General features: G+C 65.7%; 2 protein-coding genes across 6 annotated transcripts in view; both read left to right on the top strand.

The window, feature by feature from the left end:
* EXD3 (exonuclease 3'-5' domain containing 3) overlaps positions 1-17,543 on the top strand; it is a 76,798-nt gene extending 59,255 nt beyond the window's left edge. For all 5 annotated transcript variants that reach the window (XM_089914067.1, XM_089914068.1, XM_022578056.2 and 2 more), the window contains 5 exons: positions 891-944; positions 1,161-1,292; positions 15,012-15,105; positions 16,811-16,849; positions 17,149-17,543. In XM_089914067.1, coding sequence (XP_089770193.1) covers positions 891-944; positions 1,161-1,292; positions 15,012-15,105; positions 16,811-16,849; positions 17,149-17,462 — 633 coding nt within the window. In that variant the 3' untranslated portion in view covers positions 17,463-17,543. The remainder of the gene's footprint in view (positions 1-890; positions 945-1,160; positions 1,293-15,011; positions 15,106-16,810; positions 16,850-17,148) is intronic.
* Positions 17,544-22,597: 5,054 nt separating this feature from the next.
* Positions 22,598-26,412, top strand: NRARP (NOTCH regulated ankyrin repeat protein). The gene has a single exon (XM_022578062.2). It carries the CDS (start codon positions 22,924-22,926, stop codon positions 23,266-23,268), a length of 345 nt encoding a protein of 114 aa, XP_022433770.1. The 5' UTR covers positions 22,598-22,923; the 3' UTR covers positions 23,269-26,412.
* The last annotated feature ends 1,355 nt before the right edge of the window (positions 26,413-27,767 follow it).

Raw genomic sequence — 27,767 nt, 5'->3', positions numbered from 1 at the left:
ATATCATTTTACATTCCCACCAGCATCTCATGAGAGCTCCCAATCACTGTACATCCTCATCAACACTTACTTTCCTTTATAAAAATAAAATAAAAGCGATCCTAATGGGTGTGAAGTGGTGTCTCCTTGTGGTTTGACTCGCGTTTCCCTGATGACATGATGTTGAGCATCTTTACATGTGCATATTGGCCATTTGTGTGTCTTTTGAGAAACGTCTTTTCAGGTCCCTTCCTTGCCCTTTTTTTTTTTTTGCGGTGTGCGGGCCTCTCACTGTTGTGGCCTCTTCCGCTGCAGAGCACAGGCTCCAGACGCGCAGGCTCAGCAGCCATGGCTCACGGGCCCAGCCGCTCCGCAGCATATGGGATCCTCCTGGACCGGGGCACGAACCCGCATCCCCTGCGTCGGCAGGCGGACTCTCTACCACTGCGCCACCAGGGAAGCCCACCCATCTGTTTTATGTTACAATTCACACACAGATATTTCAGAATAACAATGTTGATGTTATTATCACCAACAATAGTATTACTGCCAGGTATTTTTCATTTTGGGTCTGTAGCCCTAGAGATACATGGTCGATTCACTGTGGCTTCGTGTCATCTGGCATGTTTCTCTCTTTGTAGTTCACTTGTTTCATTTTTGGGTTTTTAGAGATTGCTTTTTAAATTTAATTTTGTTTGCAATTCTGTGAAGTGTCTGCACAATTCTGAGACCAAATCTATAACAGGAGGGTATGCCCGGCCTCAGGCTGTGGGAATCTGGTGGCCACTCAGGTGCCAGGCGGAGACAGCTCTGGGGCATGGGGGGGGGGGCTGGCGAAAGGGGGGCAAAAGAAGCCCCAGCCCCAGGAGCTGGCCTGACACCCTCACCTGCCAGTTTTTCCTCCCGCCCAGGTTGCCAGGCAGGAGGGGAGGGTCATCCTGACCTCAGGGCTGCCGTACCACAAGGTGAGGACCCCACAGATGACTCACATCTGAGCCTCGACTTCCTGAGCCGCCCACACCTCAGGGTCTGCTTGCCGTGGGGCCAGGGGGTGGGGGGGCTGAGTGGCACCACTGCCCCACCCTGGGCAGAGCGGAGGCTCTTGGCCTGGAGCTGGGAAGGCGGGGCCTGGGTGGGCTCTGGGTTCTGGCCCACCGCTCGACGGTTGCATGTGTCCACAGCTCCGGGCCCAGGTTGGGGCTGGGCGCTGCCTCTCGGTGGACTGCTCCCTCAAGGCCCGGCAGCAAGCCACGGCCGTGATCAGGCATTTCAACGTGCGTGTCACCCACTCGGACATCTTCAGCCGCTGCCAGGTGGGTGCTGCGTGCCCCTTGCTGGCCCTGGGCCAGTGTGGAAGCCCCAGGCTCTGACAGGTGAGGCCCGCGAGGCCCTGGCGGTGGCGGGATGGCCTTGGCGTTTCTGCTCATGTGAGCAGTGGCCACTGCCTGGTCTGTGCGTTTTCTCCTCTCCGCCACCCCCAGACGCCCATGCCCACGGCATGGGGGAGCTTGGCTGGGGGGGGGCGGTCACTGTCGTCTGTGGCTAAGAGGTGGCAGAGCGTCGGGGCCCGCGTGGCCGAGGTGGGTAGCTGAGAGTGAAAGGGCAGCTCAGGGCGGGCGTCTGCTCAGGGTTGGGAATGTCCTCCTGGCCCAGGGCTGGCCTCCCACTGGGCTTCTGGAGGGAATACAGAGAACCCACCAAAGTGCATCTGTCTGGGGCGGATCCCATTTTCCGAGGGCAAGGTCCAGAGCCATGGATTGCTGCTGGGTCCCCCCTGACGGCTAGAAAGGTCTGGCTGAGGAAATCCCCAGGTCGGGGCAGCCGTACCCAAGGTTAAGATCCGTGAGGAGTCTGGGGACTGGGCGCCAGGGAGGGGGCACCCCTCCCCTCCCCTGCTGGCCTGGGTGCCCTGTCGTGAGCTGTGCAGCTGAGGGAGGCGATGCGGCCTTTGGGCCCGGCCCTGCCGGGCTGGGTATGGCTGCCCTCGGCGTTGGGGTCTGCACGGGTGCGGCAGGCAGGAAGGGCCGGGGCCGGTCCCCGTGCAGGGTGCTGGCTCTTCCCAGAATGTTCTGGAGTTCAGGCCATGACGATGTTGCATTGGGAGCGGCTCCCGAAGCTCAGCTGTTTGGTGGCAGCTCAGCCTGGCTTCCCCCATCCGGGTACACGTGGAGGCCGGCGGGGCCCCGCACTTCTGCACAGTCCCCCAGGCCAGCGCCCAGCAGAGTGGGAGGGAGGGAGGAGGGAGGGAAGCCCCTGTTTTCAGGTCCTTGGACCCCCACCGCCTGGCCTGGGGTGCAGTCTGTGCAGAAGCTGGGCCCCTGCCCCGCCAGGACGGACGGTGGCCAAGCCGGGTGGCGGGAAGTGCTTCCCCTTGGGCTGGAGCTCGGGAGGACGGTACCGGGTCCCTGCTCAAGGCTGCAAGTGTTGTAAAGACCCCAGGACGTCAGGCGAGGCCTGGGGGGGGGGGCGGCATTTTCCTGAGCTTTTCAGAGCCTCTGCTGGTGTCTTCTTGAGAAAACGGAAATTGGGTAGCCAGGAGAAAAACCCCACTCGCACTGCAGGCCACTGGCTGGGGAGTGCCTGAGCCTTCAGACCTGCGAAGGCCAGGCGCAGAGGGCGGCCGCTGCCCTTCGCGGGAAGAGCATCCAGGGCCCCGCTGCCCTCACCCCACGTGTGCCCTGCCTCTTGGCCCCGCCGCTGCCCTGCCCCGGCGTGGGCCCCGTGGGGGGACGTGGAGCTGGTGCAAAGGCAAGAGACAGAGCCGCACCCTGGCGGGGCCAGCCAGTGCCCCCGGGAGACAGGAGACAGTCCCGAGGGGGCAGCGGGGCCCCCGGAGGCCGCAGCAGGCGGAACAGATTTGCAGCATTCTAACCGCAGGGCAGGGAGGCAGGAGACCTGGAGCAGGTGGTGCACCTGCCCAGGTAAGGGGTGGCGGCAGCTTGTGGCGGAGGGGGGGCGGGGGGGGGGCGCAAAGGCGAGGCACAGAAGATCCAGGATACGATTCAAGGGCGTGGCTGGGATCCTAGGTTTTAGGCTGAGCCCCTGGCCGGCGGCCCGGCAGGTGCTGGGTCTGGGCTCTCGGGAATCTGGTCTGGAGGGCGCGCCGGGGTACACCAAGCTCTTGGGGCGGGGGGAAAGGGCTTACTGCCCAGCTGGGGCCCTGCCCAGCGCTGTCCTTCTGTGGTAGATGTGCATGCGTTACACACGTGCCCAGCTGGTGAGGAGGACAGAGACAGGGTCCACGGCTCGGGGCCCAGAAGCAGAAGGTGGCCACACCAGTGGCCACACGGGGCTGCTGGGAGTGGGGCGGGGCGCCAGGCACAGACCTGTGTGTGCGACCACACGAGTGGCAGGTGGGAGCCCAGGTGTGAGGCTGGGCAGCAGCGCCCAGTGGGCCTTAGTCGGGAAGGGGGTCCCAGGGCCTCTGAGGCCCATGGCTGTCCGGCAGCCTCCAGCGGGGCTCAGCTCCAGAGCGAGGTAGGTTGGGTGTGCCCCAGGGCAGGACCCTCCCTGGGTGGCAGACAGCTGTTTGGGGACATCTACATCTGTGCACAAGGACCCCAAAAGGCCGGCATGGCAGGGCCAGGCGGGCAGAGAAGGGGGTCCCTGAGAAGCTCGGATTTCTGAATTTGAGCCCAGCCTCGCTCACCACAGAAGCATCCGGGGCAGGATGGGAGGACCCAGCTGGCTCTGGGTTAGTGGACTGGTTCCCACCGTGGTCTTCAGGCCGTGGAGCTGGTCACGGTGAGCAGAGGAGTCTCACTGCCGACTTGCAGCAGTGTCTGCACCCGGGCTGGGCACCTCGGGCCATGCTCCCCCTCGCCTGCCCCCAGAGCCCCTTGGCCACAGTGCTCGCGGCCTCCCCTCAGGAACTCAGCCTGAGCAGCGGCCGGGAACGGCTGCCCGCCCAGCGCCAGAGCGGTGCTGTCCTCGGGGCCGGCCCAGTGGCCCTCTCGCAGGTGGACCCCAAGAAGCCCAGAAAAGGGGCTGCACAGATGCCCCGAGGTGATGGCCTGAGGCCCAGTGACCAGTAGCTCCTTGCGGCTGCAGACCCTGCTCTGCACTGAGAGGCCACAGCCAGGGCCAGGGTGGCTCCTAAGCCCATCTGGACATCAAAGGGCACTGGCCGCCAGCCAGCAGGGAGCAGCACGCTTAGGACTGACCCAGAGAGCGCCTCCGTGCTGTGCTCAGCCGGCAGGGTCCTGTCCTGCGCCCCCGAGGGCCCGAGCACCCTGGACGCTGGCTCAGAGCCTCTGCTGCCCCTGCCCAGGCCAGAGCTGGTCGCCTCCCTGGAGAGCTCCCGCCGCCAGGCTGAGTTTCCATTTTCTTTTCCTTCCTTCTGCTATTTTGGTGCTGTTCCCAGAGGGAAAACCCACTTGACACACGAAGCGTTCCCAGAGCCTGCCCGACCACTCTCGGGGCTGCTCGTCGGGGTGCGAGGCCAGGGCAAGTGAGGCTGGAGGGACTGTGTGCCCGGCCACGTGGGGGAGGCCCCTGTCACAGGGAGGTGGCCCGCCCGCCCACCCCGGGGCCCAGTGGGCTAGGGGCAGTGGGTCTCTCGTAGAGGGCAGGGTCCTGGCCCACGAAGTTGGCGACTTGGGCCTGGGACTGTCCATCGGGAACGTCCGCCAAGAGGACATTCCCAGTGCTGTCCACCATGGGAAAGGATCTTATCAAAGAAATTTGAGTTTAAAAAAAACCCTAAGCAGGAGCCCAGGCGTGGCCAGGCATAACGTCTATTTTTCTGTCCCTCCGGCCCCCTCTGCTGTGGTGCGGATTGGGCCGTGGCCCCAGTGATGTCAGCCCTTAGAAGTGGGCCCCAGGAGGGGAGAGGCCACTGCAGGATGACAGTCACCCCACCTCAGGGAGCTCTCAGCAGAGCCGGCTCAGGGGTCTCCAGGAAGGGGAGGGTGATGGGCGGGGAGCCTGCAGTTACGGGAGGCTGGGCCTCGGGGACAGGCTTACAGACCCCCCCGCGGGAGACCCCAGGGCTGGGCAGGGGTCCTGAGAGGGCGGAGGAGGCCGCCCAGGCTGATCTCTGGCACGGAAATGGGTGTGGGCAGAGGGCTCTTGGGGGAATGCGAGGGGAACCCCGGGCCAGTGGCCCCCCAGCGCACACACCCACAATTTGGGGGCCTGCAGTGGTGGGGGCCCTGGAGCCCTCCCAGACCCAGGGGCCGGCCGGGGCGCCCATGCCCAGCCTGTCCCCGAGCACGGAGACCCTCCCTATACCCTGATGGCCAACTGCAGATGCAGGAACAGACAGGAAGAGGCGCAGCGGCCACTGACCCCGCCCCTCCCCGGCCTTTGTGCTACGTGGCCCCCAGCCCCGTTCCCACACTCGGTGCCCCCAGGGTCACGCAGGCACAGAGGCTGCAGAAGGAGCGGCCCCTACCCTGCACAGGCAGAGACCCTGGGCGGCTGGCTCCTGTCACAGGCCTCGGGGGTGGCGGGAGCTACCAGACAGGTTTCATCAGGGGTTGAGGCCCAGCATGCCCCAAGACTCAGGATGCCAGCCGGGTGTCGGCCCCATCGGCAAGCTCAGCGTAGCCCCCCGGAGGTGACAGCAGGGTGGGCCCAGCTGATGGCCCCAGGAAGCCCTCCCCCCAGCCTGCAGGGCCTTCCTCTCGGTCCCACCCCTCCCCTCTGGGTCTCCTCCAGAGCCCAGCCTTGGTTCCCACCAGATGGCTCTTGGGGGAACTGAGGACCTGGATCGCACGGGCCTGGGGACCCCTGCTCCCGGTGGCCCACTTCTTTAGGAAGGATCCTGGGCTGGCGTGACAGCCGTACCCACACCCACGCACGGACGCAGGGCTGCCTGGTCACCAGCCGTCTGGTAGTCTGCCACCATGCCTGCCCCACGTGGGACTCTCATCCTCCCGCAGGGCTACCAGGGGCCCCCATGCGGTCCGAGATGTGTGCTGAGGCCCTGGGAACAGCCTGGGCCAGGGGACCTGCTGGTCAGCACCCGGGGAGGTCGGGTGTGTGAGTCCCCAGCCCAGCTCCCACCAGGCGCCCATCCAGGCACCCGGCTCCTTGCTCCTTTTGTGTCTGTCTGCGGGGAAGGTGCCCCGGGGCCCGGCGGTCAGGGCCACTCCCCTCGGGACCCTGGTCCTCACCGTGTGCTTCTAAGAGGTGCTCCCATGTGCAGTCTGGGGGCCCCCCCAGGATGTACCTCCTGGATGTTGACGGATGTTCACTTCTTAAAAGGGCCGAGATGCTTCAAGTCAGAATGCAGAGGACGCAGACACCTGACAGAGGACAGGCGTGTAGCCCAGACAGGTCACAGTGCAGGGTGGGACGGCGGGCACACTGGTGCACAGACACACAGGATGGAGGGAAGAGTCCACAGCCACGGCCAAGACGCTGGCCCCAAGCCAGGCTGGTGTGACATGGCCTCAGGGGGAGCTAGTGCAGGCCAGAGATGACAGGCCTCTTGGAGCTGGAGGGAGGGGCAAAGACCATGTGGGCACCCTCGGCTCTGTGCTCTCAGGCCCAAAGTCAGTAAGACACCTTGGGCCGCAAGAGGACACCCAAAACACAAAGTCTGGGGTCTCCCATCCTGCTGCTCTGTGCCCTCCTGGCCCACGTCAGTGCCACTCTCTGAGCCCCAGCCACGGAGCCAGCAGGAGCCACTGGCCAGAGGTGTCAGGCCAGCTCTAAACCCGCCGCTCAGTGGGCTCGAAAGAAAGGGGAGGGAGGGCGGGGCGCAGATGACCTGCCTTCTGAGCGAGGGGCAGGCGATGCCAGCCAGGCCCGTGGGGTGGGTGGGGGAGGGCACCCATCTCAGTCCGAGGGTCCTGTGGCCAGGGCTGGGGCTGGCGGAAGGGCAGAAGGCGCACCCTCCCCCAGATGTCTGACATCACAGCCCACGAGCTAAATCACATGAAATGCAGACTTCAGGGTCCGTAGATAAGGTTTTGTTGGCAGCAGCCCTGCCTGTGTGTTCGTTCACACACTGCCCACAGCTGCTTTCGCAGAAACCAAGCAGCCCTTCCAGGAAAGCCCCCGCCCCCCACCCCGCTGCTGGGGTCGGTGGCAGGGATGACTGGGCCCAGGGGCCAGGCTGGCATCTAGCAGGGGAGGTGGTCTCTTCTTCCTTTTGAGTACTGCCAGCTCCAAAGCCAGGGGGCCTGGCCCAGGATAGCGGGCCTAGCTTCTGCAGACCCTCTGTCCCCTGAGCCCCGGATGCAGCAGGCAGGACAGGTTCACCAGCCTTGGGGTCAGGGGCTAGAGGCAGCCAGCCCCTCAGGGCTGCAGATGGAGGAGGCCCCAGGGAGCTGTGGATTGGGTCTGGGGAGGGTCCTCAGGGTGACAGAGTAGGGCCTGCCAGGCAGTGACTACTCCATCTGTGTCCGAACAGGGCAGGGGCCTTTGGGTCGATGGGCAGTGCAGTGGGTGCCCTGTGGGTGGGCAAGCAGCAGGAGCAGGCATGTGTCACCCCCACTCCCACCCGGCCACCTGCCCCTCCCCAGCCGCACAGGTCAGACCGGCTGGGGTGTGGGGGCACCCCCTTCCCAGCCCCTCCCAGGCAGCCCCACTCTCCGCCCACCCGCCACCCTGAGCGGGACCACTGTGGGTGGAGCTTTGCTGAGACCCCATCATCGGGTACATCTGGGACCAGCACAGACCCCGAAGGTCTCCACAGGGGACCAGCGTGGCAGGTGGATACCTGGGCAGGTGGGGGCCTAGGTGTGCCCCCAGCCAGCCAGGGGTAGGGCAGGGCCTCGGGAGAAGGAACGGTGCTCTCCTCCTTGGAGCTGGGGGAGTGGCGGGGGAGAGTGCAGTGCGGGGGGCCCCTGGGAAGTGGGGGGCTGATCTGGGTAGGGACTGCTTCTTCCTCCCCCCATCTCGGCAGACGCACTGCACCAGGCGCAGGTGGCAGTAGAAGAGGGGGCCCTCTCCTGCTTGGCCTGATTCAGTGGCCCTGGAAGGTGCAGGAAGGGGGAAGGGCCAGGGGACGCCCGCCCTTGGGCTCAGCCCCGCGCCCACCCCTCCACACTGCCAGCGCCCTGACTCGTTCCAGCCTGCTGTCCACACCGGTCCCTCCTGACCGCACCGGACCCCACATCACACCCCAGCTCCTGCAGCACCTGAGCCTGCAAGCCCCAGTTTATATGTCACCTCCTCCAGGAAGTCCTCCAGGCCCCCAGCCCAATCCTGGGAATACCACCACCCTTTAGAGAAGTACTTTGGAGCCCCCCTCTCCTTGGGCTGAGAGCACGGGGGCAGGACTGTCCCCTGGCCCCCTGTTCAGGCCTGATGTGAGTGGGTGACAGACTCCAGGCTGCAGGGCTGCCACCTGCTGTCTGAGGGCCCAGCTCCACTTGTCGGTGGGAGGAGGACAACCAGGGCTGCCCCCAGCCCGTACCGCATCGGCCCCTCCCCGACTTCCCCAGCCTGCCACCCCTCTCTCCGCCGGCTGGCGCCCGCCCCCTCCCACACGGCCCTGGGCAGCCGAGGTCCTCCGCCCCCGCCCCCGCCGGCGCGGGAAGGCTGGCGGGCGGGCGGCCGTTTGCTTTTGAATCTGGGCCGGGCGCCCTGAGTGGCCCTTTCAAAGGCCGGCGGGGGCGGGGGCCGTTCCCAGGCGCGCCCCGCCCTCCGCGCCGCCCCTCCTCCCGCTTTCCCACGCGCCCGCCGCCGGCGGTTCTCACGGCCCGCGCCCCTCCCCCGTCTGGGAACGGCTCGCGCCTGCCGCGCTGGGGGTGCCCAGGAGCCCCGGGAAGGGGGCGCCTCCCGGGCTCATCGGGGACGGTGGAGGGGTATGGCCACCTGGGGGGGGGGCTTCGGGACCGCTGGGAGGGAGCTGTGTGCCGCCTGGGGGTGTCCTCGAGGGAGGGGTGCTATGTGCTCGCAGTGGGGTGCTCAGGGGACACAGGGGAGGTGTACGTGCCGCCTTGGAGGGTGCTGGGGCTGTGGCGGTGTGGACGGTGGGGGGAGGGGGAAAACCAGCTAGTGGGGATAATTGGGGGCCACGGGAGGGGGCTGTGTGCTGCCCAGCGTCTTGCCACGGAGTGGGGGTGTGTGCTGCCCAGCGTCTTGCCAGGGATGGGCGCCAAGGGGGATGTGCTGCCTAGGGGGAGGTGCTGAGGGGCCAAAGGGGATGGGGAGCCACCCCAGGGCCTGGGTCCAGAGGGCATCCTCTGGCCCAGATTCTGTTTGATTTAACCCAGGGCACGTGGCTACCCACCCACCCTCACCTCACAGAGAGAGCTAGGGGGTCCTGGCCATGCCTGCCTGGGGACAGTGTGCACTGCCCCTCGTTGGGGTCTCCCTGCCGTGGGAGCACGTCCGGGGCCTCCTGTGCAGCTCTCTCACTCTCTCTGTTCCTTCTATGAGCCTGGGAGGGCTGGGTGCTGGACTTGGGAAATGCAAGGACAGACCCTGATAAGTGCGAACTTCAGAGCAGAATCCCATGTTTTATCTGAAATTCACATAGTGGTCCGCGTTCTCCCTGGCCCCCTGGAGGGGGGCTGTGACTGTCTTGTGTCAGAGTCCAGGATGCGATGAGAAGGGGGGGACTTGGCCACCTGTCCAGGCCCAGTGGCTCACACCCCTCTGTCTGCCTCAGTGGACACTGGCCCCGACCCATCCAAGTGAGCTGGACATGGGGTCTCGTTCTGATTGGCTTTAGATGGCCTAAGCTGGACTGTCAGTCCGGCTGTCGCCGTGCAGCGGGGTCTGCACGTCCAGGTCCTAAGTGGGCCCTGGGCCGGGGCTGGCACAGTTGGAAGGAGAAGGGGGTGAAGGCTTGAGAGGACCAAGGTACACAGGGCAGGGGGTGACCAATTCCCAGGCCATAGGCCTGCCGGCCCCGGAGAGCCTGAGGGAGGGGCTCAGACCCTCCCCTGTGTCCCTAACCGGGGTGGCCCTAGCCGGGCAGTGCCCCTCAGTCAGGCCTTGTGTCGTCCAGACTGCGTCCCGGACACCATGCTTATCTTTCTGCCAGGGGCACGTGGCTTTCCTCCCATTGTCCCAGATGCCACTGTCCCCTCCCCATCTGCTGGGAGAGGTGGACTCTCCCGGTCAGGACTCCTCCCACCCCAGGAACACACCTCCGGACCTCCACCCCCACCCCCCACCCCCCGTGCGGGGCACTGCAGGCTGCAGGGCGAGCACTCAAAGGCACATCCACTCACGCAGGCCCCTTGTCCTCACGTGACATGCCGGGTCACACAGGCTCCGTGTTCACACGCCTGACTCACGCCCACACGTGGACACACTCAGCTGCCCCAAAGCTGGTGCCCTTGCACCCCGAGGACCTGGGTGCTTCTGAGCCACACGCCTGCGGAGTGCCAGTGCACACGCGTGTGCCCGGACCTGGCGCTGTCAGGGTCTGTCACACACTGCAGGCCCCAGCACCCGTGGCCCCTGACCCCCCAGGGTGCCGACAGCGCCAGAGGCCCATCCCCCGCTCTGTCTGCGGAGACATTGTCCCGGCCCCACAAAGGGGATGGACCGTGGCCTGGTGGGGGAGGGGCCGGGCCTGTGGGAACTGACCTTCCTGGGCCTGGGGGCAGGGCGGGCACAGAGCGGGGCCCCTGCAGGGCTGCCATCCTAGGTCTCCAGCAGTGGGGATAGAGGGCCGCAAGCCTGCTTCACAGGTCAGAAGAGCACTGGCTGGGATTTTAAACCTTCCCAGGCAGGCCCCATCTCAACCGCACACCTCCCCGGGGGCCTGGGGCCTGGTCCTGCTGCCCCAGCTTGTGCCCCTGGCTGGCAGGTGGGGGGGTTGGACCCTGCAAGTGCCTGGGGTCTCGGCTGTGACGGGAGGGGCCACAGTTCTCCCAGACCCCAACCCAGTGCCAGGGCCAGCAGGGCCTTCCTGGGCCAGGCCAGCTTGTCTTGAAGGAGGCTCACAGCCCCACCCCCCAGGCACTTGGGGGGCAGCTGACCCAGGACCCCTCGAAGTGCCGCCGGACAGCGTGGGGGAGTGAGGTGCGGAGCAGCCACCTAAGTGCTTCCTCCGCGAGGTGTCAGGCCCGCCCCCAGGCTGGGGGTCTTTCACACCAGCCCTTTGTCCCTGGCCCTGCACCATTTGTTGGGGGCAGCTCTGGGGGGTCATGGTGCACAAGGCAGCCCTGGGAGGCCTCTGGACCCACTGGTCTCAGGACCTCAGGCAAGGTGGGGCAGGGGGTGGCGCTTGGCAGGGACCAAATGGGCCATAGGGCCCTGGGAACTGACACTGGTGCCCTGCAGCTCCTCTGGCACGAGTAGGAGACACTTGCCGAGTGTAGGTGTGTACGGGAAGGTGCCAGAGACCCCGCCACCCCACGCTGGCTTTCCTCGCCCAGTGGCCGCGCGGGGATGATGTTTATTTTCTTCTGCTCTTCTATGCTTTGCTGTAAATTTGCTCTAAGTGAGCGAGAAATGGGCCACTACTCTAGAGCGTGTCACAGCTCCTCAGCCCAAGCCCCCTTCCGCCCTGCCTGTGGGACCTCCTGGGGCCTGGGTACCAGACTGACCGTACCTCACATCCCACTGGGTGGTGGGCCTGGCCTGCCAGGGAGCATGGTCAGGCCGGCTGCTGGCTGGGCAGGGAGCCTTGCCCAGGTCCTGCTCAGAACTGGGTCCCTCCACTAGGCTCCCAGCCTGGAAAGGCCACTTCCTGCCGCCCTGTCCCCTAGGGACCGCTGGTCCTCTCTCACGCCCTGTGCCCTGGCAGCCCCTGGTGAGGCCCATCTCCCACCGCGCCCCCCTCAGCACCCCACTCGGGGAGGCCCGGGGCTGATGGGGGTCCAAGAGTGTTTATAAGCAGTTCGCACGGCGCTGCTCTCAGCCCTGGCAGGGGCTGGTGGGCTCTGGGCAGGAGTGTGTGCGAGGCCCCTCCCACCGCACTCTGTGGCCCAGTCCAGCCTGCCTGTGACAGCCCTCTCCCCACTCCCGACACCGGTGCACCAGCCGTCCACTACCTGGTGGCACAGCGGACACCACGGACCACGGCAAGTGTGCGTCCACGGCTGGTGGGAGCAGACGTGCCTGGGGACACACAGTTCAGGACAGACCTCGTGACCTCGCCCCTGCTCAGCTCTGGCTGCGCTGGTGACAGTCACTCCCCGGGGAGAGTGATGGGTGGGGGTGGGATTCCTGGGCTCAGAGCTGAGAGCTGGCCTTTTCATGGGCATGGCTCCCAGCACCTGGGAACCGACTCCTCAGCCCTCCAGCTTCCCCCTCCCCAAGTCCCAGTCTTAGAGGAACGGAGGGTGCCAGCTCGCACACCCGCCAAGCCCAGCGAAGGGCTGGGGGTGCCTCCCAGGAAAGTGGCCTTTCCTGCCCTCCTTGGGCCTGGGGGAAGGGAACAGGCCGTAGAGGGCGGGCCACCAGACCTGGCCTGCCTGGCTTTGGGTCCCGGACCACCACCAGTTCCCTGGGCCAGTCCCGGCTGGCAGCCCAGCCCCGGAGAGGCAGCCTCACACCCTGGGGTTGGGCGTCACGGTGGACGTTGGCCCCAAGCACCCTTGGAAGCTGTGGCAACCAGGCATGCAGGTGGACCCCTGGGACAGGGGAGCCAGGAACCTTCCCAGCCCCTCCTGCCCGACTCACCTGGCCCCTCCCACCCAGCCAGGCTCTGGGGGTGGAGGCCCGCCCTGCCCCCAGGCTCCCAGGCTGGATGGGGGCAAGGAGACTGGGCGGGACCAACAAGACCACACTGTCCACCCGTCCAGGGAGCCCACGGCCCCCAACTGGCATCTGCCCAGATCTGCTGGCATCCGAGGCTGGGGTCTGCACACCCCCTGCAGGAAGTGGACCTGGCTCAGACACCACCTGCACGCACCCCCTCGGCTGGGGGCTGGCGGGGTAAGGACCCTGCCAGGTGTGGGGTCCTGGCCAGCCAAAGTGTGACCGTGAGCAAGCTACTCAGCCCTTCAGAGGCCCCTTCTCCACAATGGGAGGTCAGGGGCTCCGTCCCCCTTTGCGTGGGGAGGGTGATGGGTGTGCGCTCAGCTCCGAGCCCCACAAGGGCAGGGCCGCGGCCACCCACAGCAGGTGGTGAGGCAAGCGTTGCTAGGCCGTGAGGTGGACAGGAGATGGACAGGGAAGCCCTGGGTGCCAGGCCCTCCTACAGATGGGGACCACAGGACTGGGGGTGGGCAGGTGGCCCAGAACCGGCTTTTCCAGCCGGGAGTGGGGGTGGGGGCCAGGGTGGCAGCAAGACCCGACAGTGGGCAGCGGCCGTGGGAAAACTAGCACCGGTGCTTCCCGAGGGTGGGGCCGGCCCTCACGGACAACAGCACCGGGCGTTTGTCTGCGCAGTGACTCAGCGTGAGCTGGCGGCCCCGCCCAGGCGTGCACACCGCTGGTCCTGGGAAGGCTGGCGGACCCCTTGCTGAGGACCCCACCCCACCCTCCTCCCGCTGAGTCGTCCCTCCCACACCTGCTGGTGCTGTCCCCTCGGGTGGCCTGGACAGGGAGAGCCTGGGCCTCTGTGGCAGGCAGCCCAGGGCAGCGGCCGGAGGCTAGACGGCCCGCCTTTTCTCAGCTTCTTCCCCAGCTGGGCCTGGAGTGACCACGGGCCTGACCTGCAGCCTGGGCTCTGCCCTCACTCCTGCCCCAAGAGCCCCTGGACCTGCAACCAGGAGGGCAAAGCCCACAGCGGTCTCCCTGTGCCGGAGGCCAGCCCAGAGTCTGGCCGCAGTCGGTGGGGGGAGGCCCCCAGAGAGGCCCAGGGGAGGGTCCTGCGTGAGGATCAGCCCCGCCCCCCCAGCCCCCCAGCAGAGGCGGCCCCGTCCTCTGGCGCCTGCCCAGCCCCCTGCCACCCCGGGCTGTGATGCTGGAGGCCAAGCAGTGAGGCCACAGGTAAAGCAGGCTCCGTGATGAAAGGCTGTGGGAAGAGGGTGTGGGGGGGGCAGGGCAGGAGCCCTCTCCGCGCCCCAAGCCCGTGGCTCCAGGAGCCCGTGGCCACCGCCTACTACCCACCCCAGGCGCTCTGTCGTCCAGGGCACTGACAGGGCTCACCAGGTGAGGAGGGGGCCCGGAGCTGTCGCTTGAGCACCCATCACGGCCCCTCCTCCCCGTGGACAGGCTCAACCCCCCTCCCGTGACAGGATACCTGCATGTACCCGCCTGGGAGCTGGGTTTCAGCGGGCGCCTGGGCCCCCCACCCCATCTTCTTGCCTCGCTCTGGGAATCCTATGTCCAGACCTGACACCCCGCCAGGCAGTGGTTGTCATGGAGCAGCCCCAGGGTGGCCACATTGCAAGGGCAGGATGGGCCCCACAAGCCCCACCCCACCCTCGGGGACAGTAAGGTCGGTGCGGCTGAGCCTGCTACGTGTCCTCGACCCGGACTCTGCGTGGAAGCGAAAATGGCTTTGCTCCTCTGCCCCTCACACACTCGGTGCCCAGGAGCCGCCAGACCATGCCAGCCCCTGGCGCAGGGCAGGCAGCAGGAGTCATCAAGAAGCGTGGATGGGCTTCCTTGGTGGCACGGTGGTTGAGAGTCCGCCTGCCGATGCAGGGGACACGGGTTTGTGCCCCGGTCCGGGAAGATCCCACATGCTGCAGAGAGGCTGGGCCCGTGAGCCATGGCCGCTGAGCCTGTGCGTCCGGAGCCTGTGCTCCGCAACAGGAGAGGCCACAACAGTGAGAGACCCGCGTACCGCAAAAAAAAAAAAAAAAAAAAGCGTGGACACTGAAATGGCCCTGGCATGCCCCAAAATGGGCTGAGGGGTCAGAGCAGCTCTAGGGCCACCCACCCTGACCCTTTGATGCTGGGCCTGCGTCCCCCACCAATGTTGAACCATCTCAGGGGGCCCAGGTTTGGCTCTGGATTTGGGGAGGACAGCTGGGTGATGGTAGAGGCCTCTAGCGTCTTAGGACTTAGAAGAGCCTGCCCAGGGCCCACTTGGAGCCCATGCAGTCAGGGAGGGCTCCCAGGAGGTGGTGCGCCCCATGGTCTTGCAAGAAGAGGAAGGGAGGTGTCGTGCGTCTCTGTGAAACCCCCTGGGCAGATCCAGAGCTGCAAGGAACACAGGGCTGGGGCTGGAGGGACAGAGAGCACCTCCACAGACTCAGCACCTCCTCCGTCCCTAGGCTTGCAACTGTCACCAGTACCTGAAGGTCTCCAAGGACGTAATGAAGCAGCTTGTGTGGCTCAGCGGCCACCCAGAAGGCCCTAGCGGTACAGGTGAGTGTGCCTCGCTCAGGAGAGGGCTCCGTGGAGTCTGTGGGCAGTGGCCCAGCTGCTGGGTGCTCCCAGGGCTAACCTCCAGGGACGGCCAGGGAGGTGCCGGTGCCAGGGTGGGGGTGTGGGGGTGGACAGTGTCCAGGGCCGGGACGAGGGTCGCGGCCTCTGTTCCCCTCTGTGTGGTGTGCAGGCCACTGGTCCAGGAGACCGGGAAGCTCCAGCACTCAGGGCCCCCGGGATAGTGTCCCCCACTTTCTCTGCAGTGGGCCCTGCTTAGTCACCCCGCCCCATACGTGGAGCGCACCCGCACACGGACGCATACGTGTATCTTGCACATGAAGACACACACACACGCTCACTGGCACATGTGCTCTCACACGTGTGCCCGTGCACACTCGGTCACGTGCGCACACAGATGAACGCACACGGGCAGAGCGCACACGTTCACCTGCGTACACTTGCATCGCTGGCCTTGCCAAGTAGCAGTCTGAACGTAGGTGAGCCTGGGTGCACAGGAAGGAGGGCGAGCCCCGCTGTCCGCCCCCACCAGGGCAGGTCCTATTCAGGGGCCCGGCCTCAGTTTCCTTCCATGGAGGGCGGGATGGGGTGGCTACAGAGGGCATCTTGGGGCAGCCGAAGGGGTAAGCTTGAGGCCAGGGTGCCTCCAGGCCCCTCTGCACAGCTGGTGTTCCTCCAGCTGTCTTCTCACTGTCCTTCCCGCCTCCCTCGGAGATTTGGGGCCACCCAAGTAGTGGTTGAGCTGTCACGACGGCCTGTGTCCGGCCCTGTGCAGCTCTCAGCTCTCCACAGCATGGCCAGGATGTGCTGGAGGCTGGGGGGAGGGGCAGGGCACAAGCAGCGCCCCCCACAGGGCCCCCCCGGGTTCCAGCCCCGCCGAGCCCCCGACACTCCACCCAGAGGCTCACACTTGTCCTGGGCAGCACCCTCACGAGCTGGCAGGTAAGGGCTGGGGCCAGACAGGCTGTGGCGGAGCAGGGAGGCCAGACGGAGGTCATGGCCTCGCTGGGCTCCACGGGGGCGACAGGGCTGGTGTGGGCGCCTCATCCATTCAGATCTGGCTGCAGTTAATCTGGAACCATCTGCAAAGAAATGTTTGCCAAGCAAATTACGAGGGTCAACGGGCCTGGGGGACGCTTCTCCCACCTGCTGGCCAGGGCTCCTCGGCCGTCGCCGCCTCCATCCCGCACTGGCCCCTGGCTGCTGCCGGCCTGGCCGTCACACCGTGCCCTCGGTGCGGGTGGGGCCCTCCCGCAGGGTCAGGAGGAGGCCGCCTCCCAGGGTCTCTCCCACACCCTGAGCTCCAGCGGTCCCTTGGGCCCCTGCCCGCCCACCAACCTGGTGCTGGCTGGCTGCGAAACTCCCTCCTTGGCAGTGGGCTTATCTGCTCATCGCCACCGACGGGCCGCCCCCACCCCACCCTGCCCGCCGGTTCTCAGGCCCCCAAGTGCCCTAATCGGCCGATCTTACGCCCAGAACATGGTTCCCAGGGACCTTTGAGCCCCAAGAACCTCCCAAGGTGTGAGTTCCCATGGGAGGGGACTGGGCTGGCGCCAAGCTTCTTGGTCCCCTGCCCTTTGCCCTCTCTGCTGGGTGTGGGGGAAAGGCTGGGCACTTCAAGGTGCCCTGTGGGCGCTGGGGCTGCCAGTCTATCCTTAGAACAGACCCTGACATCCTTGATTGACAGGTGACAAGGCCGCCCAAATCGAGGATGAACGGGAGACAGGTGAGCCCTGGGAGCACCCACCAAGGATACAAGGGGCCCTGGCATCTGGACCCACCCCAGGATGGGGCAGAGGGGACCACTCTGAGGGGATGGTCCCTGTGCCCTGGGGGGTTGGGGGGCAGTGTCAGGGAGGGCTGGGAAGAGAGAGGGGTCAGTCACCTGTGATCCAGAGGTCCCTGGGTAGGGGAGGCAGGGTGGGGAGGTGGCTAGGGAAACGGAAGGAGGGGCCCCTGGAGAGAGTGGGGTGGGGGCCGCATGCCTAAGGGCGGGGGCTCAGGGTGGCTGCTCCACCTGTCCAGGCTCAGCCCCAGAGGAGGCCCCTGGGGGCTGCACCTACGAGCCCTCTTGCCGCTGGCTGGAGGAGGAGGACCTGCAGAGCCGCGTGCCGGCTACACTGGGCGACGGCACCCGACTGCAGCTGTCGGGGGTCCCGGCAGGCGTGCTGCGGAGGCCGGGGCTGCGGCATTTCTACTGCTGCACGGGCTGCGGCAAAGTCTTCTGGGAGGGCTCCCACCTGGGCCGAGTCGCCGAGAACTTCCGAGAGGTTCTGGAAGGTGTCCCCGGCTCCCACGAGCCGAGCAGAGCCCCCAGCCCAGCCAGCAGCCCCTCCTGAGGACTGGGCCCACGGCCCCGTGGCCTGCGTCACTCCTGGGGGCCCAGGCAGCCGGCAATAAAGTGGAAAAGCTGCACGGGTGGTGGTCGTGGACTCCCGCTGCTGGGTACCGTCTCACCCCATAGCCCTGAGCGCACTCAGTCCCTCGCAGCCGTCCCGGGAAGACGGAGCTTTCCTCACGGGCAGGAGGCTTGGACCCTGAGCCAAGAACTGCCCAGCGCTCAGCAAGGAGGCATTCGGGAGGCATGCCTGGAGGAGGAAACGGCCTGGGCAGAGGCCCGAGGGCCGCACCGGGGGTCTCCCCAAGTCTGCTGGCGCTCAGCGGGGCTGGAGGGGTGCAGGACGGGTGGCTGGGCCCCATGTGCTGTGTGGTCCACCCACCTTGCTGTGGCGGCACGTGCCGGCCCCTGCACCACTCGCTCCCCGCAGTGGGCTCAGGGCCCAGCCGGGCTGCCCTCGAGACCCTCCTGGCACTTCAGACTCCAGCGAGCGCGGATGGGGGTCCTTCCTAGGCAACAGGCCCCAGCTGGGCCATGTCCCCACAGGGCCTCTTTCCTTCACGCAGGCTCAGGGCTGGGTGGCCTCCTCGCGTGAGCGAGACCAGCAGTCAGCACCGTGTTGGAGGGCCCTGAGTACATGTGCGTTTGAGCCTCCATCCTCCCAACGGCAGGAAGTAGCTGCTGCCGCCCCCACTCCCAAGGGAAACTAAGGCTCAGAGCCAGTGCCAACACCCAGAGGGCCCACAGGGCCGGGTGGTGGAGCCGCGTCGGGGCTCCTGCGAGCAGAGGGCCTGGGCACAGACCCGTCTTGCCCTCGCCTGCCTCCTCCTGGCTCACCCCCAGGAATGCGCACCCACCCCGGCTCACATCCCTTTCCTGTCCTTCCTGCCCCGGGGCGGAAACCAGCTCAGATTCGCTGAGGAGCCAGGCGGAAGCCTCGGAGTGGCGGGGCCTGGGGGCGGGGGAGGGTGCCGCCTCTCCCCAGGGCGGGGCACACCTGCAGGCCCGCGGGGCACGGACGGTGCCATGCCGGCCTCTGCCCCATCCCTCTGTTCCTGACCACACAAGGGTGGCCAATGCCTCTGAGCCCCCCAGGGTGCAGCCCCCTGCTGGGTGCCCGGCACTGACCCACTCAGCTCCCCAGCAACCCAGGGGCCTGCTGGGCCAGGGCGTCGCCCCACAGATGGAGAGAGGAAGGCCATCCCAGGGACGTGGGCTGCGTGCGAGGGCCAGCTCTGCCACTGAGCCAAAGGGGCGGGCAGGGGCGCCAGGGTGAGCGGGCGCCCACCAGGGTGGGGACCCTCTGCGCTGGGGTGCTGCTTCCAAGAGCGGGACCTCCAGCCGCACGTCCTGTCCTGGGACGGCAGCCCCGTCCACACTCCTTCCCACCGTAGGGTTAAGAGGAAGCAGCCGGGGGTGCCGGCCCCGCTCCCCAGCCCAGCTGCATCCTGGAGACTCTTCTGTGACCCGAGGCCCTGGTGTCGCAGCCGGCCCTGGACAGGCAGAGGCCGGAGCCAGGGAGAGGCCAGGACCACAGGCTCAGGGAGACGAGGCCCGTGTCCTTCCAGGCCTGCCAGGCAGGTCCGGCTCCAGCTCCACTCTGCCCTTCCCCCTGCGCAGCCCTCTAGGGAGAGGAGAGGACAGCTGACTGGGACCTGGTCCTCACGCCACGCCCGCCCCATCCAGCTGGGCTTCCCGCCTCCCCACCCCTCTGCTGCCCAGACTGGCTGCGTCTGTCCAGGGACCCTCCGGGCTCACTCGCTCCCTGCCAGCCCATCCTAGGCCCCAGCCCCCACCCTGGTCCTGGCCCATCGGGAAGTGCCTTCCTTGCCCCGTGACCGCTTCAGGCCCCTTTCTGGGCTAGGGGTCAGACGCCAGGCCGACAGGGTGGGCTGTGGCCCCGGTGCCAGGCCTGCCGCTGCAGCGATTGTCTGCTGCAGTTCCTGCCCCGGGCGTCCTTCCTCGGCTCAGGCCGCCGCTGGCCCGGGGCTGAGTGTTTGTTATTTGATCTCTATCCTCTCGGCCCTTCTACCAGGTGTCTGGGCTGCTGGGAAGAAACACTCTCCTCTTTCCCACGCTCCCCGACACATTTTAATGAATTAGCTGGAAGCCCCGCCCCCACTGCCCGCCTGCCTGCTCACCCTCCCACCCCTGCCGAGCGCTTTAAGGTGGCCACGGGCCTCGGCCCAGCTCTGGCCATCGCCCCTTCCACACTGTCCTCTCCCGGCCGCCCCTCCCAGACCTTCCCAGCCTTGGGGAAGGTCCCCAGAAGGAGGACCCCAGAAGGGGTCCCCAGAAGGAGGTGCGAGCCCTCTCCAGCCCTGGACTCCATCCCACCATGGCCTTCCAGGGTGTCACCCCTGGGCCAGCTCCCAGGAGGACAGGGGTCCAGCCTTGCAGTCAGGGTTGGGTCTGTCCCCCCAGATCCAGGTTAAGGGCTTCTCCCTCAGAGCCAGTGAGCCCCCTGCCTGTTTGTGGAAGTGACCACACCACCAAGGAATGCCACGCACATGGGAGGGGCTTCTCTGAGCCCCAGGACTGGGTCTGCAGGGATGAGCCTCCTCCCCCCGCAAGGCATTTGGAACAAACGTCCTCCTTTTGGACATGTCCTTCAGCAAACATGGGCAAGTGCTTCCTGGAGCCCGTGCCCCACATGTCCCTCTCCCTGTCCTGTCCTTGAACAGGGCAGCTCCTGGCACATGGGGCGTGGACCAGAGCGACCCCGAGAAAAATTACCCTCAGCCGCGGTGGAGCAGAAGCCACGGGCCTTCCATCGGCTCCCCGTGGACAGGTGGACAGGGTGGCCATCACCCCAGCCCCACAAACGAGCAGCGCGTTGAGGGGGAGGCCCAGGTGGTAGCCGGGGCTACACCTGTCTGACCCATGCTGCGAAGCAAGGGTGGGGCAGGCAGCGACCTCAGGCTACGCTCCTGTGGCCACTCCAGCCGCACCATCCCTGCCAGGGGCACCGAGCTGAGGATTTCATGGCTCGAGGTGGCGGCCGCAAGTTCCCACACTGAGCTCACAGGGGCCCTTTGTCTGACGCCCGCCAGGGGTGTCAATGGGACTTTTCTCCCAGGCTCTGCTCCCGGACCCAGTGGGGTCTCCAGATGCTCTTCTCCAGGCCAGGGGGCCTCAGCCCACCTGGGCTGGGGCTTCTCTGTGAACCTACCACCTTCTGGGGACAGCCCTGGGCACAGCCAGGCCCTGGCGGATACACAAAAACCACAGACGTGACTGGAAGGAGGTCCTGCCCTAGACATGTCCTCAGAGCTCCCTCCCCTCCATGCTGCTCCAGGGAGCGGCAGGCAGGGGCGGGTTGCCCAACAGGTCATGGCCTTGCACGGGGTCACACCTCCCCACTCCAAGGGTCCCTGCCCAGAGGTGAACGTGGGCCTGGGTGCACAGAGCCCAGGACAGCCTCAGCTGGGCCTCCCTCTGAGCCATGACTTGACTCTGGTGCCGGGGAGGTGGTCAGTTCAGCAGCCACTAATCCAGGCCCCCTTACTGCGCCCAGCGACACGTCCCCACAGGATGAGTGGGGCAAAGGAGGGGCTCCCAATAGGGGCACCCACGGCCAGGCCAAGCACAGCCCCGGGCTTACCCACCTGCATAGTGGAGAGCTCCTGGGGGTGGGGATGGGGGGTTAGGTCTGAGCAGAGCAGCTGGACCACCAGCCTCAGGAAGAGAAGAGCTAAGCAAGGGGCTCGGGCGGCCCTCCCTGGCCACTGGAAGGACCCCGAGGGAGTCAGCCAGGGTCAGGCCTGAGGTCTTGCCCAGTGTTTCCTTCGGTTTGGCTGCAACTCCTCCCAGGTCACGGAGCAAGGTGAGGGCTCACCCTGTGAGTCTCGAGGCCTGGGGGGCATGGGGCAGACACCCACCGAGCTCATCCCCAAACAAGGCCTAACAGGGTGGTCTTCCCGGCCGAGGCCCTGAGCTGCCTCCCCGGGAATTCCCAGCAGCCTCTGAAACAATCCCAGTGCCTGCCCCAGGCCTACTGCTCCGAGATTCATTCCTCCTTAATTTCCAACGACCACGGCAGAGCTCTAGACTGTTAAATCCTATCGAGGAAATGGGGCCGCAGTGTTGGAGTGTCAATAAAAGATGCGTTTACTGTTTGGAAATGAGTCATTTCAGAGTTCTCTTTCAGAGCAGCATTGGCACTTTGCCTGGGGCTGCTCACCTGGCCAGGCCTTACCGGTCCCGTTCGTGCTGATGGGGGTGGCCCAGGAGAGCGCGGCAGGCCCCCACTGAGGAGCCCCACTGCCAAACCGCCCCCAGCCCTGGGCCTCCGCACCTACAGACCTGCTTCTTCTCCGGGCAGGGCGGAAGCCTCAGGGCCTGGCCCCTCATGCCCGTCAAGTTAGGGAGCAAACTCGGGGTGACCCGGGCCACCAGGGGCGCCGTCCTCGAGCGGGAGGGCCCCGCGTGGCTGAGGTCACACGCCCGAGCTCTTCGTGGGGGTGTCAGCCTCGTGGAAATGCGTCCCGCGGACCGGGCTTGGCGGGTCTCGTCACCGCGAGCGCCCGGGGTGCTGGGAACGCTGAGGGTCCGTGGCCAGCGCTCCAGGAGAGCAGAGTGAGACCCGGGATCTCTACCCAGGCCCCCCGAGTCTGAAATGCCCGCGAAGACCCACCCAGGGGAGGCCGCCCTCGGGTCCCCTCGGGGTCGCGCTCGGCCCTGGGCCGGGCCTGATCTGTCCTCACAGGGAGCTTGGAATTCCCCGGGTGGCCGGAGGGAGAGTGGGCGGGACGACGGTAGAGACGCGGACTCTCCCCCCCACCACACACACACACACACACACACACACACACACACACACACACACACACACACACACACACACACACACACACACACACACACACACACACACACACACACACACACACACACACACACACGGCCACCTGGCTCCCGGCCCCGTGCGGCCGGCGACCAGCGCCCCCTGCCGCGCTGCACAAACCCCCGACACGCCCCCGACACGCCCCGCCCCGGCACCGCCCCCACGCGGGCGCCGCCCAATCGGCGGGCCGCCGGCGCGCGCGTCACGGGCGCCCTATTGTTATGCAAATATAAAGGAGGTAAAAGTCGCCCAGGCGCGGCGGGCGGGTGGGCGAGTGCAGCGGCGCGTGGGGAGGCGCGTGGGGGCCGCGTGGGAGCCGCAGCCGGAGCGAGCAAGGACCGGGAGCGCGCGGCGCCGCCGCCCCGGCCCGGCCGGCCCCGCGAGCGCAGCGCCCGCCCCGGTCGCCCGCCCGCCGGGCGCGGCTGGATGTGGCGGGGGTCCCGCGGCGGCGGCCCCTGGCCCCCATTGCCCGGAGCGCCTAGCGGCGGCGTGCGGGGCCCAGGGGCGCCGCGCCCTCCATGCGCCGCGGCGCGCCCCGAGGCAGCCGGGGGCCCGCGCCGAAGCCGCCGCCCGCGCTGAGCCCCGGCCCGGCCTGCGGTCAGCGCCCGGCGGCAGCATGAGCCAGGCCGAGCTGTCCACCTGCTCGGCGCCGCAGACGCAGCGCATCTTCCAGGAGGCCGTGCGCAAGGGCAACACGCAGGAACTGCAGTCGCTGCTGCAGAACATGACCAACTGCGAGTTCAACGTGAACTCGTTCGGGCCCGAGGGCCAGACGGCGCTGCACCAGTCGGTCATCGACGGCAACCTGGAGCTCGTGAAGCTGCTGGTCAAGTTCGGCGCCGACATCCGCCTGGCCAACCGCGACGGCTGGAGCGCGCTGCACATCGCCGCGTTCGGCGGCCACCAGGACATCGTGCTCTATCTCATCACCAAGGCCAAGTACGCGGGCAGCGGCCGGTGATGCCGGCCCGGACCCCGACCCGCGCGCGGGCCCCGCGCGTGTCCTCCCTGCTGTACCTTCCCTCCAACTACCTCGGTGTGCGCCCGGCCCTCGGCGCCCGCGGCCACCACAAGTCCGGCGCGCAAGTCGGTGCCCACGGGAGCCGCGCCCGCCCACCCGCGGCCCGGGGTCGGCGACCCCCGCGGCCGCCGGGGACCGGCCGGAGCGCTTCCCACGGCCCCGCCCGCCGCCGCGCGGGTGGGGGCAGGGCGCGGGCTCCAGCCCCTTTGAAATTTGAGTCTCGCTACCAGCAAGTTCGGAATCCCGAGACACCGGATCCTCCGCTCAAAATGTTCTCCTGAAGGTGGAAGGACCCGTGGCCGACGCGCGACGGAGACGACGCTCTGCTCTTCCCGGGCTTCTAAACTATTTATCACGTGTGTGCATATTTGTGGGTGATGTTTGTGCGCCTGAGTTTTCTGTTTGGAAAATATTTCGCGTGGTCAATGTGGTTATGGGGGGGAAGATGCATTTTTTTTTTCTAGTCTTAAAACTAAAAACTTGAGTCTGTCATTTCTTGGTTGCACTGAAATACCGCCCAGCCTGCTGGTTTCCCCGTGCTGCTCCGTCTCCCTCCGGCTTCTCTCCCTCACCTCTCTCCCCTCCTCCCCGCCCTCCCTTTCCTCCTCTCTCTCACACTCACACACACAATTCCGCGTGAGTTTTGGAAGCCCCCGGCCTCCCTCCGCCTTGTCCGGTGAGAGGCCACCATCCCCCAAGCCTGCCGGTTTGCAAAGCTTCCGCGGGAGCCTGGGTGCTCGGGTGTGGCGGTGATGGGGGGGGTGGGGGTGGGGATCAAGCCTTTTCTAGTGAGTTCTATTATAGTTAACAGTCGATTGCACACTTTTTTAAAAAAAGTAAATGGATTTGCCACGATTAAATGTCATAACATTTATGACAGAATATAAAATATTAACATATTTTAAGCCAAGTTTTAGGTGTATTTTTTGAATCTTGGTTATAGACCCAATTTTAAAGGGCGTTGTATCCAGCGTTGTGAAGGCAACTGTACCCATATTTATATTTTTATAAAATGCCTATAAGACTGTGAATCTCTTGTGCTAATTGCTGAGTGAGCTGAAGGGCCGCTTTGCCCCTCTTCAGCCTCCCGGAGCTTCAAGGACCCGATTCGAATCCGAAAATCCTGCCACGGGGGAGGGGCCGCCGGGAGGGGCCGCGCGAGGACCTAGGACGGAGGCGGTGCTTCTGCGTCACTTTCTGTCCCGAAAGGCGCCCTTCCTGGTTTCAGAGGTTCCAATTTTCTATGCAACCCCACACCCCTTGTTGTTTTGATCCTGAGAAATAAAAGGGAGGCTGAATTATTCAAATTTAAATGAGGCTTCCCCTGGGTAGAAGTGCTGCTGACCCTTCGTGCAAAAATGGGGAGCACTTGAGGACACAGGTGGGTGGAGGCCCTTTGTGCGTGGCTGGTCAGATTTGGGCAGTCATCTGTGGCTTTTTATAAAACTTTGTGTGAGAAGAATATATTGATAATGTCAGTGAAACAAGCAGACGTTGAAACTGAGGCACAGATTACTCCAAAAGGAGTTTTTCTGTATATTTTTTCTAGATGCAAATACCTTTTTTAATTATGTTAATTAATGTTAAGACTTTCTAGGCTTACATGGAAGCTGTGTATGGGTCCCGGTGTGATCACTTTTAACTGGATGAAGTCTGCAGCACATTCCTGAGTGTACGATATAGACTTGTAGCCCAGCGTGAAAAATTTATAAATAAATTTTTCATTGATCTTTTTATATTAAAAAAAAGTTTGTTGGTTCTTCTTGGGCTTGGCACCGGGACGAGGGTCAGGCTGCAACATGCTGTTTGCGGGTGACGGCTGTGCAGCGCTTGGCTTGTTTCCACCTGAAGACAGAGCCTGGTAAGCTGCCTCTTGGCTCAGCTCAAAGGCACCGCAGTGGCCACGCACAGGACTTGTGAGGGCCCGCCTGCCTGCTTCCAGCCGTGGGAGTGGGGCACCTGAGGGCGCCCAGAACCACTTCCTCTGCTCCCTGGCAAAGGCCTCCACGTGGAAAGTTCTACTTGAAGCTCTTCCCGCCCTTCCCCCTCCCAAAGCCAGCCTGAGATGCCAAGGGTCTTAGGAGGGATCAGGCCCCCCTTAGGAGGGATCAGGCCCCTCTAGCTCCCTGCTACTGTGGGTTTCTGCTGGACCACCTGCTGCACAGAAAGGGTATCTTTTAAATTTTGGGGAACTTCTGTTGAGTAAAAGGCCCCTTCCTCTGCTCCGGTCCCTGGTGGTGCCTGGGAGATGAGGCAGCCACTCCCCCAGAGCACAGACCCCGAGTTCAACTCTGGGTCCACCCCGGAAGCTTGCATGGGAGGGGGTGCAGGGGAGGACATCCCCCAGGGGCAAGAGTAGCCTGCCCAGAGGAGACGGAGAGCCAGTGGGCCAAGGAAGTTCTAACTTTACTGGGACTCGAGAGTTACAAGATAACTTTCTCCTGTAAAGCTTCCAGAGCCCCCTGTGAGAAGCCTGAGGGTGGCAGCTTCCCCTCAGGGGGGTGCAGCTACAGTTTGTCCCAAGACAGGAAGACAGACGCATTGCCCTTACCCTGTTCCTACTTTGCATCTCCAGCTCTGTTCTGCCCTGAGGATTTTCCGAGTGAATTTTCAGTTGGTTACACAAGCATTTACTGACCCCCAGCTGGCCCACTAGATGGACCAGCTCCCTCGTTAGATGTCACAGAGGTGAGTGGAATATTCGATGCACATGAGGCCCCAGGGGAAGGCCTGACCTGAGGCTTCAGGGGGAGCGGCCGAGGGTGCTGGGGGTGCCTGGCCCCGAAGGAGGAGGTGCTGAACTTGGACGCTGTTGGGGTATAAGGCCTGGGCACTACCCGGACCCCAGGTGGGCCGGACCTCGTCTCCACTTCCCACCCCAGGCACTCGCGCAGGAGAGGGGGTCAAAGCTATAAACAAATGAGCAGAGGGTGCAGGCTCCCACTCCGGGACCCCTGTCATCTGGGAGTCCCCACCACCCCGCCTCAGGCAGGTCTTCAGGGGTGGGAACAGCTCTTCAAGCCTTTTTGTGGCCAGGGCGAGAAAGAAGGCGCAGCTGACGCTCCCCGGGGCTGGGCCTCTGGGAACCCCTGGAGTGGCTGCCATGGAGAAAGCAGACAGACCAAATGGGCAAGGGCAGGGCCCGCCCCACTCCCCCCCACCTCCCACCCCCCGGCCAGGAGTGTTGGCAGCTCCTGTCCAACTGTCCATCTCTCTGACCTGACCCTGGCCGGACGCAGGAAGTGTTTACTGTTGGAAGGGATGCCAGAGGGAGACCAGGAAATGCAGGAAAATGGTCAGCCAGAAAGAGTGATGTCCAAAGCCAGCAGGCGTGGGAGCCAGGACACAGCCGGCCAGAGCGAAGGGCCAAAGCGACGGGTTCGGAGGAGGAGAGGGAAGGGGCTGCCTTCCGGGCTCTGTCCCTCAAAGGCCCTGGCTCAGCACAGGGAGGCACAGCCCCGGTCGCACACAGGCACAGGGACGCGGCCCTGCAGCTCTGACCTTCGGAAGGCCAAGTACTTCCTGACGTCGCAGTGGAGCCTGCGGAGAGGAGGCCGGCGTCCACCCGGGCCTTGAGGACAGGAAAGGAGGCGCTGCGTGCAACTGGGAAACAAAGCCTGAGGCCGCGGAGCCTGCGGGTGCAGGCCCTGGGAAGTCTGGGAATCACCGACGTCTCCTCTCCTCCCGAGGCCTCCAGCGCAGCCCCTCCCGGGGCTCCGGGGTCTCGGGGAGGCCGCCCTCCCCCACCACTCCGCCTCGGCAGGCCTGGGCTCCCCGCTCGTCGCCAACACGCCCCTCCCTCTGCCCGGCGCATTCTTCTGCTTGGCTGTACGTCGGACTGTCCCTCGGCGCGTCCGTCTGTCGGTCTTTCTTCTCTCGCCCCCTCCAAAGCCGCGGGCCCCATTCATCCTCGAGGCCTCTGCCCTTTCCTGCGAGCGGGTTCCGCTCGGCGAGCAGCTGCTATGCTAATGAGAAGGGGGTGGGGGGCGGCGGGGGATCGGCGGGGGAGGGGGGACGAGGTGGGGGCACCCGCAGGGGGAAACCAGCGTCGGGAGGCCGGGGGCTCGGCAGTGGGGGCCCGACCGAGAGAGGGGAGGGACGGGCGCTCACAGAGGCCCGATCTCTGCATTCAGAACCGGCGGGGGCCACTCGCGGGCGCTGGGAAAGGGCGCCGCCCCCGCCGCCCCCGCCGCCCCCGCCCCGCGCACCCACTCGCCGAGCGAGGGGTGCGAGGAGTAGAGACCAGCTGTCATCTCTGTTCTGGGGTCGCGGCCTGGAGGGCGGCTCGTTCCGGAGGCCGCCCACCCCCCTCCCCGCCCACCAGACGCCGCTGCGCGTGGGGCTTGGGTGCGCCCCGCGCGGGCTGGGGGTCTGAGCCGGAGACGGAGGGCCGGACACCCCCGCAGCCCCCCGGCCTGGGTGATTGGACGCTGGGGCGG

The sequence above is a fragment of the Delphinapterus leucas genome, chromosome 6, assembly GCF_059928025.1.
Source record: "Delphinapterus leucas isolate spDelLeu-1000000601 "Yukka" chromosome 6, BTC_Dleu_Yukka2, whole genome shotgun sequence".
In the NCBI taxonomy this organism is placed as follows: Eukaryota; Metazoa; Chordata; class Mammalia; order Artiodactyla; family Monodontidae; genus Delphinapterus; species Delphinapterus leucas.
Note: the sequence above shows the minus strand (reverse complement) of the source record. Positions and strands in the feature narration are given on the sequence as shown.

Excerpts from the sequence above, each read along its gene's own strand:
- NRARP (XM_022578062.2), top strand. The coding sequence starts at position 22,924 with ATGAGCCAGGCCGAGCTGTCCACCTGCTCGGCGCCGCAGACGCAGCGC.